This window comes from Vanessa tameamea, chromosome 10, assembly GCF_037043105.1.
Source record: "Vanessa tameamea isolate UH-Manoa-2023 chromosome 10, ilVanTame1 primary haplotype, whole genome shotgun sequence".
Lineage (NCBI taxonomy): Eukaryota > Metazoa > Arthropoda > Insecta > Lepidoptera > Nymphalidae > Vanessa > Vanessa tameamea.
The window spans coordinates 10,624,896-10,641,105 of NC_087318.1; the positions used below are offsets into that span (position 1 = coordinate 10,624,896).

General features: G+C 37.1%; 1 protein-coding gene across 5 annotated transcripts in view; it reads right to left on the bottom strand.

Annotated features, from left to right (window-relative positions):
• The window catches only part of Mv (mauve), a 58,947-nt gene that overhangs the window by 16,404 nt on the left and 26,333 nt on the right, over positions 1–16,210 (bottom strand). For 3 of the 5 annotated variants that reach the window (XM_026645531.2, XM_064216165.1, XM_064216166.1), the window contains exons 10-26: positions 9,746–9,877; positions 8,720–8,810; positions 7,539–7,656; positions 5,876–6,054; positions 5,547–5,750; positions 5,351–5,443; positions 4,823–5,074; positions 4,221–4,375; positions 4,014–4,068; positions 3,768–3,931; positions 3,433–3,507; positions 3,202–3,319; positions 2,744–2,919; positions 2,489–2,662; positions 2,224–2,379; positions 1,214–1,396; positions 949–1,092 (exon numbers count right to left, since the gene is read on the bottom strand). In XM_026645531.2, the coding sequence (XP_026501316.2) occupies positions 949–1,092; positions 1,214–1,396; positions 2,224–2,379; positions 2,489–2,662; positions 2,744–2,919; positions 3,202–3,319; positions 3,433–3,507; positions 3,768–3,931; positions 4,014–4,068; positions 4,221–4,375; positions 4,823–5,074; positions 5,351–5,443; positions 5,547–5,750; positions 5,876–6,054; positions 7,539–7,656; positions 8,720–8,810; positions 9,746–9,877 (2,469 nt within the window). The remainder of the gene's footprint in view (positions 1–948; positions 1,093–1,213; positions 1,397–2,223; positions 2,380–2,488; positions 2,663–2,743; positions 2,920–3,201; positions 3,320–3,432; positions 3,508–3,767; positions 3,932–4,013; positions 4,069–4,220; positions 4,376–4,822; positions 5,075–5,350; positions 5,444–5,546; positions 5,751–5,875; positions 6,055–7,538; positions 7,657–8,719; positions 8,811–9,745; positions 9,878–16,210) is intronic. The other 2 variants (XM_026645547.2, XM_064216167.1) reach the window with 1 other exon arrangement.

Sequence of the window (16,210 nt, forward strand, 5' to 3'; positions counted from 1 at the left end):
TGATATCTTTTCTTTAATGTATTTTTCACGGTAAAGAAGGTTTTCGAGGTTTGGATATGTTTGTGAAGTGATACTACTTGATATTCTTCAGGCATAACGAAAACTTTTCCATCTTTTGTGGCAATTGCGGTTATGGCGATATAGTTTGACTTTCCGTCTATTGATGGTTTAATTTCAAATGTAAACTTCAACGACTCCATTTTTTTACAATAAATGTCGTTTTATAAGATTTTTTCTTGTATTCTTTTTATTAGGACGACACAGTTAATGAAACACAATTGAGTTTCTCTGTAAAAAGAGATTTATATGTTTAATTTTACAATAAGAAAGAATAAAATAAAATTTTGTATTTACCTACGAATTTTTACAAAAATAATATTTACATACCTGTAAAAAGAGAAACGACATTTAATGTTTATTTATTAACAATGTCTGTTCCTAAATCACAAGATACTTTATACTTTACTTTATACAATTACGAGATTGATAATATTTTTCATAATTATATTTTTTATAATTTAGTTGTCATGTCACTGCGCGTTCGATGACGGTTGATGCGCGGAATTCAAATTAAAGAATAATACATTTTTTCTTTACATGTATATAAGTATAGTTATTATTTGTTAAAAGATTTTTTGTGATTTTTTTCTATCGTACCAAATTAATTACATCATGTTGTCAAAATAACAAATAACTAGCATGTATCCTGAAGATTATCATATATTTTTTTCATTTGGTTTACTGCATTGGATCATATACTTTTTTGCATTATAAAACTTGCATTTAGCTCATGTAGTCCTCTGAAGTTGCTGAAAAATTTAGCATAGCATTATCATAAGACAAATCTGGCAAATCAAGTCCAACGCTCTGCAGATCTTGCCGATTTTCTATTCGAGGATTCGGCCACAGGAGATAACAATAAACAACAATGTAGCCTCGGTATCGCACCTGGTGCATGAGCAGCAGGAAGTCCGCAAGCAGCGCCAGGTGCGGCAGCGGCGGCGGACTGCCCAGCAGCGCGCGCAGCAGCGACACCAGCCGCGCGCTCGCCGCGCCGCCCAGCGCCGGGCGCGACGAGTTCAGGAACCGCTCCTGCGCACAAGGGACCGCGCTCCGTGAACATCATCGGACAACGAATTCGATTTGCCGCGTAAACGTAAACAAAACATTTAAAATATTTTATTGTCACTTTTATTGGTGTACCAATCGGTACCTTGCAGGCGTGCAGCAGGTGGCGCAGCAGGTCGACCCTGCAGGCCTGGTAGTGGTTGAAGGCGGCGTGCGGGTGCGCCGGCCGCAGTAGCGCGCCCAGCGCCGCCAGCGCCAGCAGCCACGCCGAGCCGCGCTGCCGCCCGCCCGCCGCGTCCGCGTCCGGGCTCTCCTCCCACACCACTTCCTGAGTCCAGTATTGGGATTAGATTGTTGTATTACATTATACGGGGGGCTTATATGGCATTCGAGTCTATGTAATTTATTTCGTCAATCTTTGATCCCGTGATACTTATGTCATTTATATAAAGAATGAATAAATTTAATCCAATCAATATGTAATTTTCCTAGGCCTGCTTGCATGGAAATATTTACCAGTGCAGTGCAGAGGTACGTTTTAATATATTCAGTAAAAATGATTTTTTTTTCGTTCCAGTAGTATGGCAGGTCGGATAATAGTACAAGTTTTACATAACAATAAAACTTGTATTATTGAGCAGAGACGATGCACAGCATCCGTGAGAATGCGAGAGAGTGAGTTTGTATGGGGATATGACGTCACGTCCGTCCCACTCCATTTGTTAGGTCCCAGGGTGGCAGCTTGCCATTTTGCTTTCATAGAAGTCTCTCACCAGGAGCCCTTATTGGGATTGGCTCTGCCACCTGGGACCTAACAAATGGAGTGGGACGGACGTGACGTCATATACCCATACAAAAATAAGAAACCGGAAAGGGAAGTAGACAACGCACTCACGGATGCTGTGCATCGTCACATGCCAAATAATGAGCTATTTGATCGTAAGTAGTCACCACCAACCATAGTCATTGTCACCCTTAGACATAACCGTCCCGATTGCCGATGCAAGGCGCCACCGACTTTGGAAATTAAGCTATTGGTAGCGGATATCAACTATTGACTTTCGCATTAAGTTATCGCTTTGTATTTCGGAACATTGACAGTGTTCTATTTTTACTAAATATGAGGTTTATGAATAAAATTTTTAGTTACTATACCTCATCGGAGTCGAAATGTCTCCAAGCCCGCATGAGCAGCAGAATCAAACGCGGCTCCACTAGTATACTGTCATTGCTTACGAGAAGAGTCACCGCGCTGCCCGCACTTCCACTCGGCAAGAGGATAGGAGTGCTGCACGCTTCGTCTAGAATAACCTGGTGTGCAAGTATGTATAAGCGGTTAGGAATATACTCTAATGGCAGACGACATGAGATATGAAAATGTAAACGAGGGCGGGATGTCCCATAGCGCCATAGCGCAGACCTTGAGCATGTGGTGCGTGACGCGGCAGGCGGGCGCCGCCAGCACGGGCAGCAGCAGGTCCAGCGCGCCGCCAGCGTGCAGCTGCGCGCACAGCCGCGCGTCCGCCCCGCACGCACGCAGCAGCACCGCCAGCGCGCCGGCCTGCTCCTCCGCGCTGCCGTCCAGCTCCACCGCCTGAGCCGCATCGGAAGCTTTGCTTTACTTATCTCATTGCGAATGTAATTGGAAGTATAAGTTGTAACAACGGGCAGTCACCCTTGCGAAGAGGTAGAGCAGAAGGTCGGGTCCGCCGAGCGCCAGCAGGGCGGGCGCCACGCCGCGGTGCGCGCTGACGCGCGGGGCGCTGGCCCAGCGCACGCGCAGCGGCTCGGGAGCCTCCCCGCCGCCGCCTCCGCCGCCGCCGCCGCCGCCCGACACGCGCCCGCCGAACACTGACACGATAATGGCACTCGATCGAAGTCTTATATTTCCACTATTGTCTTCGAGATATACTTTGAGTATTCGATCGATCGGAAACGACATTCACGAATTTTCACTAAAAATAGACTGGCATTTTTAGCGAGAGACGAGGTAGCACATATTAAAAGATATATGATACTACTGATGGAATTTCTAAATTTCTCTTCCACGCCATTATAAAATCACAGTATATGTAGGATATTTATTTTGGTTTTTATTTTAATATAACGTCGCAAATATTGATAAAATCTAACCTGTCGGCACTGATGGAGCTTGATGGTAAAGATTCATAGTGTCCGGTGCGTGAGGATAAAACGTCAGGAGCAGGTTCTCGTGCAGCTCGCGTAGGGTTTGACTCGAAATTTCATACACCTAGATTAGATTAGACAAACGACTACATTTTAAGACAACATGTTGAAATAAATCACATCGTCACGTATATCACACGTCTACATACATCCGTCGAGGAGTCGTTATTATCTTACCGAATCCCAGTCGATATTCAACTCCAAGAGATCAGGCGTAATAATCGACGGGAAGTGTGCGGATTCGCAAGGAATCTGAAATTTAATTATTTAAATTAATGCTTCGCACTTAATCGTCGTCTCAGCTGAGATAATTTCTTCATAAGTTGATGTCTATTTCAATGTCACCGATTTCTAAGATATATAACCTATTTTAAATTTTAGAAATCGATGAAAATATTTACTAATATTATTTTTACAAATACAAATGTGTAAAAAATAAGTCTGCCTGTAAATAAAAATGGATTGATGGATATAGGCAGGTGGGGCCCAGTGTGGGGCCCAGTGTGAGGTACCTGGCAGGGCAGGTCGGGCCCGTGCGCGGCCAGGTGCAGCGCGCCGGCGGCCGACAGCGCGGGCGTGCGGAACACGCGCGCGCCGCCCACGTGCAGCGCGCCCGCGCGCCCGCCCGCCTGCCCCAGCACGGCCAAGCTCGGCGTCGCCTTGCGCACCAGGATACCTGCACATACGCACGCTTACTATCGCTGTCGGTCTGCGGCCGCACGCAACGCCCGCAATGCCGACCCGACGCGGGACATTACCTTGTAGCGGCAGCGACAGCGTTTCACACTCCCTTCCATCCACGTAGATTGTCACCTGCGGACGATTAGTTGGCCTTTTTATCACAAACTTTCGAAATCTACAAATACTAAATGACATCGTTACACGAGTGCGGGTTGATTGGTTGTGAAACATTGCAAATGTGCCGAATATTAATGAACTGTAACTGAAATCTATGGGGGGTTGACCTGAATTTGAATTCGTCGCTTGTGTACTCTCTCGGCCACGTTGAGCGCGAGACAGTGCCAGCGCGAGCCGGCGGCCAGCGACGTGCGCGCTCGCGCCGCACTCACCAGCTTGTTGCCGAGCGAGTCGGGTCGGGTCAGTCGCACCGACAGCTCGCCTGAAAAAAGAAACTCTAACTACTCACACATTTAAGGAAAATTAGAGAAAGATAATCAGGTACAGGATCGACAGCTTTACGCGATTTCCGAAACACGACATTGTACACTCCTAGACTCTGTTTTGACTCTGAGTTGCTACTGAACATTTTTCGGCAGAAAATTACAATAACTTTTATCGGCCTGACTTGGAGTTTAAATTCAGGACCACGAGATGTGCGCCCATGTATCTCGTCACTAGACCAACGAGGTAGAATATATTATATAAGGTAGTCCACAGTCTTAACGACGCTGATCAATTATGTGTGACTCATGCTAGCGTTATCGAAGATCTATTCACTCACGAAGGTCCACGCTAAATTCGATGTGCATTAGTTGAGTGATGTTCGTGTTCACAAAATATCTTAGTGTGCGTGAGGTGACTAAATACAGCAAAAAATACAAAATACCGCTAGCGGTGTTGATCCACAACTCGAACATGAGGGAGTCGTGCCCGATGGAGAAAGCGTGGATGAATTCCGTCGACTTCTGGGGCTCCTTCCTCGGGTCGCCGAGCGCGTCGTCGGGGTCGGGCGGCTCGTCGTCGCGGCGCGCGTGCAGGCGCAGCCACAGCGCCAGCGCGAAGCCCTGCAGCCACGGCGCCCAGCCCGCGGCGCCCAGCGCGCAGCGCGCCGCGCCCGCCGACCACGGCGACCAGACGCCTGGGGGGGGGGGGACACGTTACATCGGCGAATACGCGATACGATATCATGTAATGGAAATTTACAAACTCCACCTTGATGATGTTATTCATCATAATTAAGAAATTATTAATGAGTCGGCGAAAACATTTTTAATTTTTACAATTTTATTGTTTAAATTATTACACTTTCTTTAATTCATAACTTTTTCATTTGAAGTTTTACAACATTTTTATATACAAGTTAACTTTTCTGCAATAATGTTGCAAATTAAGTATTGAAATGTATGTATTATACCAGCGCGAAGATGAGCCTGCCGCAAACGACGCGCAGCGAGTTCTGCTTGATGGCCAAACGACGAACTCAGTGGTTCTTCTGGCATACGATCTTCTAAACAATTAAAGAATCGAAAAATAATATCCAAGCTGATTTTTTTTTTTACTAAAAGGTAAACATTAAGTGCAATCATCGCTTTTTATAAAACTATACGAACCCGGCTCCAGGTCGATGGGGAAGGACAGTATGTGGTCGGGCGTGTGTATGCGTGCGCGCGACAGCAAAGAGCGCAGCGTGGACAGCAGCAGCGACAGCGGCGGCCGCTCCGCCGCCAGCAACCTCAGGAGGGCCGCGAGCTCGCCCGCCTCGATACTGTGCGACGCGACCGCCTGCACGAGCTCCAGTACGCTGCGCTGCAAATCTGACGTCAGACTAAACTAATCGATTGCTATTATATTGTACTCGCTTAGAAATAGGCACACATATACAAGTTACAGAATTTTTGCTGGCGGACATGGCCGGCGGTATGTGTGAAGGCGTGCGTACCCGTGTAGGCGGAGTCGGCTCGTGCCAGGAGCCGCGCGGGCGGCGCGTGCGGGGCGAGCAGGCGGCGCAGGGGGCGCGGCGCGCGCGGGGGGGCGAGGCGCCAGGCGCGCGCGAGGCCGCTGCACACGCGCGACACCTCCTCGCATTGCGCGCGCGTGCGCGAGCCCGACTGCATTAGTCTGAACCATGGACAAGTCATCATGTTTATTTTTCGTTTTTTTTTCCTTATATTTCACATATGTTGAAGAAAACTATTAATAACCTGCATAAAATAATATCTTAATAGTATGCTAATATTGCTATGAATCAATATTCGCACGAGTGAATTCCACGCCACGGAGACCTAAGTGATCAGTAGTGCAAAGACATTTATTCACACTTTGATAATGACTAGTATTAAAAGATACTACGAAATATTACATAATAAATTTGATTGCGTACTTGATATATTAGCTGTCAAAAAGGGCGCGAATCCGCAAGTAAAATATAATAGTCCTGGGATCAGACACCGTATTGGGTAATAAATCCTCGTTACTTAGACGGAGTCCGCAAATTGACAATATTTACACTTTCGTGATAAAGTTGCTGGATTTAGTTCGTGGCAAGTGTTTTATACGAGGACGTTTTTCATGTGCTCACGTTCAGTCTCTGACTAAATCCGGAACACAAATATTGAGTATTCTCAAGTTTAATTTGTATTTAAAATTCATCTTGCGCTTTGCGGTAATGGGTTTTCCACTATCGTGAGAAAACCTGCACATTGAAGTACAGTTACTGAAGCGAGAATATTATGTTTATTCGAATTGCAACCCGCGGCTGGTAACTACATAAATTTAATAAAAATGTTCTCATACTTTGACAACTTATTTTTGACTCATTTTCATTTTGGGATTGGGTCTCCTCGCGGCAACATACACCAAGGCCACACGAATAATTATAACTTTCAATACAATAAATGTTTAAAAAATATATTGAAGTGTATTAAAAGGTGATAATTAAATATGCTTTTTAAAGTCACGCATATTGTATACGTTTTTTATTCAAGGTACGGTCTCACCATTAATCTTGGTTCCATATTATGTATTTGAAAAAGATTTCATTGATAAGATAATATAACGATAAATATTTAATCTGAGACATTAATTACCCTAAATCTCTGTTATAAATAATTATATAAACAAGATTTGTTATTTATACATAATTTATAAACACGCGGTGACTTGATAACCGGTCGTCAATGAACTTATGAATATTTGTGAAATTGCTAATGCAATATTACAATTACGAAAAGTGCGAATACAGCGTAAAGAGGTACTTCTTATCAAAGAGGATTTACAAGGTCTAAAAAAAGTGTGTAAGTGTGTGCTATATACGCACACTAGTGTTTTCAAAGCGGTGTGTGTTTTTAAGAAAATTACCATCAAAATACAAACTTTACATTCCAATATATATACCAGATTATACCAAGTAAAATAACAGAACAAGACAATAAAAATGTCATTATTAAACTTATAAGCTTTCCGTTTCAAATTCCCGTTTGAATGAAATTGAATCGAAATGACGCAACGGTCACAAACAATATTATTAATAAAACGTCGACACGTAAGAAAATGAAGACGTCTTAAAGATAAAGTGTTCATTTAAGGAAGGTAAAATGAAATACTTGTCGATAAGCTGCGATAGAATGTCGATGACAATGACACAAAGTTCTGGATGAACCATTTCGCCGCCCCTGTTGTTCTCCGGACAATCCACCGTTATTATATCTTGTGTTTGAATATCTGAAAAATACAAGTAATTACTTTATATGTCAACAGAAACTTAAACAATTACGTCGTATACTACATACTTACATATAACTTCGTACATGTGCATTATTTCGAAGCGAAAAGTAGTCTACGATAGTTTCTCTATGTAATAAATTGTCGGTTTGTATTAACGGAATTTGTTTCCATTTGTGCGCATTTAACGAAGATGTGCAAATTTCGTTCGAGCTATTAGAGTATTTTAAATAAAAATTGAAGCGAATCATAATTTGGTACAATAAGGTCGTATATCGGGCGAATTATTGAAGCGATCTTTATACGACCCATCTTAAAAAAAAAAAAAAACTATTTACGACGTCTCAGGTACCTTATTTTATTACTTCCTAAAATTACGGTCACACTAAACCTACTAAGACTCGTGACGTAAATCTTACGGGACCTCGTCGATCGCTTTTTTTACTCTTCATAAAATTAATAAGCTTCATCAGCCTTATATTTTTTGTGAGTATGTTGTTTTTTATTAGTAGATTTGTCATTGGTTCTGTATATATTACACGACACTCTCTCTTATTTTATTGAATAGATTATCTGTCGATTGTGTATGAATTCGAAATTAAAAAAATAAATCCCACCATTAAAGGTATATCCATTTTTGTAAATCTGTATATACCAAGAAAAAATTATAATAAAATCCATTACAAATCGACTTTGCCTGCTCGTTCATATTATATAGAAAAAGTGTACACGCAGGCAAATATTTAGACGTTTTTTTTGCAAATAAGTAACTAACTATATAATACGCGCACCTGCCCCGCTCAGTATATTTTGATCATAAATAGACCTTGCTTAAAAAACGACATCGCTAACGTCGCAGGCGTAGCGGTGGTGAGGCGCGCAGGGGGCGTTTCCTATAACTCGTTACATACTACGTCTTACGCCACACATTTTCTACTAAGAACGTTCCGGGCGAACGGTCTGTGCGTTTGGTCACGTGGTCCTTTCATTGTTGACTATTCATATTTCGGAGGACTCTTAAAAATCAGAGATTTTATTTATTTGGGAAAAAACTTTTACTTACTTGAAACATTACTGAGTAAAGACAGCGATTCCGATAATTTCTGTGTCTTCATGTTGATTGAAACTTCGAGCTTACTGACCTCCACGTCCGCCTGAATAAAAAAGAAAGTTGAAACGAAACATTTCGAATCTAAACATTTTGAGTAATATTCGATTTGACACAAAATGTCGATTCGATTTTCGAAATTAGTAATTCCAAAACAAGTAGTTTATGTGTTTTAATATACATACATATGAGACATCCTCTCGGTTAGACGTCAAAATAAAATTATAGAAATGACATCATCAAAATAATAAATGTGTATAGATTTATTCATTCACGAAAGCGTGCTATTCCTCGTCAAATAAATCAAAGTTATAATCAAATTATTTTAATAAATAAAATCAACTTTGAATTTTTTTGCTGACTTTAGTCTTAGTACTCGTGAGACATCACACTGGTACATCTTATAGCACGAGTACGAACGTAACTCCTTAGTCCTTAAGGGCGCGCGCGGGTGAGGTGAGTGAACTTCTTTTTATTGTTACAACTAAGTATGTTATTATTTGTGAGGTAAACAAGAGGCTGAAGTTTTTTAAAGAGCTCGTAAATTGGCTTTATACTACTGAATGGTGAACACAGCGCAACTTACATAGAATATGTGGGACGAGTTACATAGAACACGTACACATAGAAAAATGTGACCGTTACATAATGTCCGCTAGAAGTGAAACATCGTATTCGATGGTTATAGAAATATTTGTGTAATGACGAAATTTTTGTTTCTATCATTATATAATATATAAAATTAAGTATAGTATACGCGCCACACAAAAAAAAAAGCGAGTAGAGGGCAGCGGCGGAGAGCCGTCACGGCATATGGGTATATGGCAGGAGGCAAGCCAATAGATGTTTTACATCATATTATCGAAAGTACTAAACGAACAGATTACATTTTAGCGACAAGTACAATATAAATGGTCCCGGTATATCAAGGCGTACACAACACAACAACATACATAAATATAATATAGTATACTTTATTACCATTACCTCGTAACCATCGTCTGCGCAGGCGCGTGGCTCGCTGTGCTCACTGGCGTAGGGCGCGCCCGCGCTCTCCTCGCTCGACGAGCAATCCGGCGAGCTGCTGCCTGACGCGCAGAAGAGAGGAGGCACCTGTCACAGTAATACAGATAATTGTAAAATTTTACAGAGGAAGAACATACGAAACAATTGGTTCCTAAAAACAAAAAATAAAATAAACAGTCAATATCAATCAATAAAATCAATACAAAAAAATACTCATCTATTGCAGAGGTTTTACTTGTACAAGGGATGCTTTCGAATGAAATATATGTAGATACACTGTACGTACTACATATAAAAAATGGGTAATATTTAAGTAGTTCAAAGTTAATATTGACATTTAAAACTTCCTGTTATTATTACTAACAGTATCTAAAACGGGATATTTACCATGTTTTTTATTTTTATTTGGTGGAGCTCGATATTCATTATCTACGGATGTCTTGTTCACGAGTCTCGTATGTACATTGTACGTAATAACAATGTACGTATAAACATGGTAAATATCCCGTTTTAAATACTGTTAGTAATAAAAATAACCATGTTCATTTAAAATTCCTGTTATGTATACAAATTTTTACTAAACATCCTACTTGCTGATTAAAAGTTAATCTACATATCAACTACGACTATAACAGTTATTTAAAGAGGAAAACACATTTACTTCAGGTTACATAGACACGATTTGTGTGTGTGTGTAAATAGTGAAACTGTTTTTGAAATCATTAAATTAATAAAAGAACCACAATTACATTCGACCAAGCAAGATATTTCTACACAAGCTCAAACTGTAAATTTGAATATAAATTTCAACTAAATTATATTAAGCGTGTTGTTATTTGCGTTTATTGTACATAGTTTAGTGGAACTGATATTTTCATAGATGGTGAGCAACATTCAAATCCAATAACAGCACGCAGATAATCTGTAGCGAATAGGTTAGCCGTTATTTTAAGTACAGTATAAACCGATTATCCTTAAAAGGATTACTCCAAAAACAATACAAAAAATTAACGAATACATTAAAATACAAAAATACTATACATACATTAAATACAGAATTACACAAAAAAAACTATACAAAAAGTGGAAGGCGGTCGTATTGGTTTGAGAGCGATTTTTACACAACCTAATAATGTCGACAATAAAATGCCTTGTATAACATGTTTTTTACTCTATTCATGAATTCCTTAAAATGTCACTGGTATTCATTCAATAAACATCATAAATTATCTCGAAAGATTTTTCACTAATCTGTTCCATACTTAAAATTGATATCGTTTTCTATCGTGTTATATCGTTAATCCGAAATTACCTACTTTCTTTTAATTATGTTTTGATAATATTACTATCATTTAATGTAATGTTGCAAGCATGAAATTAATATTTATAAATTCATATAATATTTAAGTACTTAAATAAACAAATAAGATAACCTAAATATGAATTATTATTTTGTTGTAAGTGACACGAGACTGGAGACATATAATATATCGTACGAAATTCGAACAAATCGGATCATGATTATAAAGGGTCGTACAATTGGAATATAATATGGATAATCTAAGAGTCGATTTATAACATCTTAATTCAGTTTAGCTTTATTAGCCAATCGGCGCATCCGTCGAGACCATAACGTGAATATTAGCCAATGAACGCTCATAAAGTGATGCTCATTTGTGATTTACTAAACTCAGATTTTTGTAATGATTAGGATCATTAAATAGCGCAGACGAATTTGAAAAATTCCAATTATCTGGTCTTTTACAATCGTCCTAGAATTTTTCCGATACTATAATTGGTCCGATTATCCTGAGTAGTAGTGATTAGTTTTTCATATTAACCGAAATGATTAATCTGTTAATGAGGAAAATTTGGTAAGGATATATATTCAATTATTTACATTTTTTACAATTGATCACCGTTGGTCGAGACTTAACGGTATAGAGATTTTAAAGAGTGTCAAAACAGAAAACTTGATTTTGAATTTCTTAATTTTGTGCCAATTTGGTAATTACTTTTTTCGACGCGAGTAAATTATAATTAACGCATATTATTGAGTTTTAGTCCATACTTAAAGTTTATTTAAAACCACGAAATTGAAATACAATAGTAACAAAATTAAATTGTTCATAATTAAATAATAAAATATGGCCCGGGTTCATATCTTGTGTAGGCCCTATAATGTTTATTTGACTTTATCGAGAACTTTCCAGTTGCACCAAAGTTGTAAAACTTGTAGTACAATTCCGTTTCTTGAAAAGCAAAAGCCGTTAGCCCTACGCCTGGTCTATTTCTGATCTTGTCGGTCATTTGGTGTGACTGTATACAATGAGTGAACCCATGTTTACGCACATGCTTTACTCGTCTGTTAATATCCCCTACGCAGTTGATTAATTATTAGGCACTCGTGGACGAAATTCGGTCATGTATAATTTTTTATTGCCCATATTTATAAAAATCTTCTTATTTAACATAACTGGATGGACAGCTAGTTATTATTTTATTTTATTTTTTATATAAGTTACGTATATTTATAAGATTTGAGTTTTAAAGTAAGTTATGTATCATTCTAGAGAATTCGTAATGAATCATTGAACTGGCTTTCGTACATGCAAGATCGATTCTAAGGTGTTTAAAAATATTATTTTATATTTACATACATACTTTATATATGCAATATATTTGAACTTATCACATATGTTACTGTAAAGATAATTTCCCATCAATTTATAAATTGAAGACAATGTAACCTCTTATGTACCTTAGAATGTAATTGAAAATCATTTGCAAATGTTTTGTGTTAATTTACTCGTCACCCGATATCCTCCGTGGCGTGCGTATACCTCCGTATACACGTGCGTTTCTGTACCTAGTGTTGCCGATACGAAACCGAGTCAATCGATAGTCTTTAACAATTGTTTTATTTCGAAGAATGTGTTTTTTATACTTATTTATAGGACGTGAGAACAAAAATTATTAATAAGATACACGCATAAAATCAGCTTTAATCTAGACAGATCTGCGCCACGAAGGTCATTAGCGTATTATTTACCATACGTATTATTTTATGAGAAGTATTACGATAGCTAATTTGATTAAAATACCTTTTGGATTTTATTACTTCATAGATTTTATTCGTAAATCATTTGCGACGGCGTAATTTAACAATCGTTTCGTACTTATAACGGATAAATACATCCATTTTAGATTTCGTACATTAATAAATTATTCCTTACCTTGAATATATATACTATATAACAATTAATATTATTTTAACAAGTAATATAATCTATACTAATATTATGCGAATAAATGCGAAAGTAACTCTGTATGTCTGTTTGTTCCTCTTTCACGGCCAAACCACTGAACCGATGTAATTGCGTATGAAATAAGAACACCAAGGGAGGATGTACTTTTTATGCCTAATACTTAACGACGATGCCTAAAACGCTAGCAAAGCCGCGGGCGATGACTAGTTTTATATAATAATAAACTAAATAGACGTGATGTGTAGAAATATTCCAATACGAGAAACACAAAAAATGTTATTTAAGAGGAAACCACTTCGATAGCCACAGTACTTGTTATTTAAATGTCTTTAAAATAATATGCAAGGCAATTATATACATGGTCCAATTTATAGTCATATATACTAAAAATTGGACCATATATATAATTGGATTGAATATTAATAAACTACAAACTAGCTATATAGTTATTAGCAAACGCTAAAATAATGCCAAGTAATATCGATAAAAAAAATTAAAATTAAATACAAATAAAATAATTATTATATATTGTATAATAATTAAAAATAAAATAAAATATTTCATTATCTAACATGCAAATGATTTGGTGGAAAATTATAATTGTACTAAGTTTCTTGGCTATTTTTTTAAAGAATTTGTAGAATCTGCGTTACAAAATACCAAAGTAGTAGTAACCATTCATTTAATTTAATCATGCAACATTTTATTTTTATTGTGTATTTGTTTTTATTTACCGGCTTAAAATTCAAAAGCATCTTTTTCAGTTTACAGTAAAAATAGCTATGAGGCAAGAGGAAGAGCGAAAATATGTTTTTTTTTTACTTTAATGGGTAGTCGGACTGGCGTATGGGCCTCCTGGTAGGCAGTGGTCACCATAGGAATCAGAGGTTAATTCCCTTGTGGCTACAATTACACTGGGTCATAAATAATAATACTATCATTTTTTTGTAAAGCCAAGTGAAAAAAAAATATGGCTAAACCAAGATACATAAAACTTTTACTAGAAGATGCAGCGGAGAAGGGTTTAGTATATAATGTAATTATAAAAATAGCTTCGTCTCGCAACTTCACTCGCTTTATATTTAAACAATTGACGTAAAAATCGTAAATTAAATGTTCTTGTATATATAGGGGTCAAAGGATAGCAAGACGGTTGGTGATAATTATAACTGAAAGAGAAGAAAACATGGAAAATGATACAGAAGCCAGTAGTTTGTAAGAAACTGCATAACTCGAAAATTGACTAGCTTCAAAAATATTAATACTTTACATAATATAACTTTAATAAATAAATACAAGACACGAGACGACCTGTAAAACACACCCAGTGGTATGAATTAAAAACGACTAAAAATTGTTAATATTGGTTTATTTCTAAAGACCAAAAATTATGGAAAATTTCAAGAGGACAATTGTAATACATTACAGTTATTATTTACTACAACCAAGTTTCTTAGAAGCAATGTCTCATTATGTGTCCTGTTAATGCATAGTGTAGCTTAGCATATAATCATATAATTTTAACGAGTTTTTAATTGAAATGTTGCGAAGATCGATTGAGGTCTCATTAAAGTTTTACAAATTGTATTTACGACTATAATAATCAAAATGACCCTCGATTTTATTAAAATATTTTTGAACACTAATCGATATAACATTCAAATATAGAGTTTTTTTTATATATTTTATATATTACTATTTACTTTATTGAAGATCTTATCGGATCGGCTTTGATTATAATTAAACGCTATAAGTTTGAGGTCGATCGAATTCTTAGGTACAATATTTTATAAATAAATTTTAATTTAAGCTTGTTTATAAAAAAATAATAGTTGTTAAAAATGATTTATTTTTCATTTGTTTGTAGTATAGATAGCTCAATGAATAGCAAAGCTGAATCTTAACGATTGTCTATTGAGATCTTGGCAAGCACCAGAGCAAAGACTCGACTCTATATCGAGTGTATATCAATGTTTCGAGTACCACAAGCATTGGCTCCGTGATTAGCCAACGTGACCGAAATCGTTCAGGACGTTATCACCATCCTTTATATTATGATTTATTGATGCGAATACTAAAACCTAGAAATTAATTTTATAACTCGTTTAAATATATTTGGATATTTTATACCAAACGTGATATTCATTTGGGAAATTCATTATTCAGAAACGAGCATATCGTTTTAGTTCACACACATGTAAAAAGTATCACAGAGTAAATAAGGTGTATTTTTTAACTTCTGAATGTTCCCAGCGTGAATATTCTAACTCTATTCAAAATATGATTATTTCAAAGTCTCTAGTCTCTACATAGAGGCTATTGGCGTTTAATTGTATGATGATACTAGGATATGTTATTTACTAAGGTGGGTGTACCATGGAAGGCCACTCTAACGAGCAAGCACTTTTTATTCGTTTATTAACTGGATAAATGAAGGAACTAAATTATTAAGTAATACTTTGTTTTATTGTGTACCATATAAATCACTTTTTTTAACCTAGTTTTAATCACTTTTTATTAAAATTAAGTTTTATTAAGCTCTCCCAAACGGCCTTGCAAGGAACACGGCTCCAAACAAGGCCAATATTATACATCAGTCGTTTAACTTAAAAATAGAATTGTAAAAATTGATATATCTGCTTTTACTAAAATTACATAATAAGCTTTTTCATTTAAGCGAAACATTCAATGCTCAATATGTTTTTATCATTTATAAAAAACTCAACGAACATTACTTGATCACCATCCTATAACTAAGAATATATTCATGGAAATTATTTAAAAATAGTAGCAATAAGTATTATATTGACATCAAATAACGTGCTAACGCGTTTTATAATAAAATTTAAAACTTTTTTTTTTTACTTAAAATGGCTTTCTTATGGGTCCGTTCTTTGTAAGGCCCAAGTGTTCCTAAGAAGGCCAAACTAACAATTATTATCAATTTCTTTTTTTTAAGAAGTGAGGTTCTTCAAAATGGTGTTTTACAATGGGCTTATTCATTTTTTGAGCTCTAGCTGGATTCATTAGCTCGGGTTTTCTTTTTGAAATAGATGGGTTTCGAGCCAAAAACATATTGAGCCATTTGCGTCCAGCCATTCTTGTTAACATATTGAAAGAATTCTTGATTTTAAACCTCTCACAAAATAAA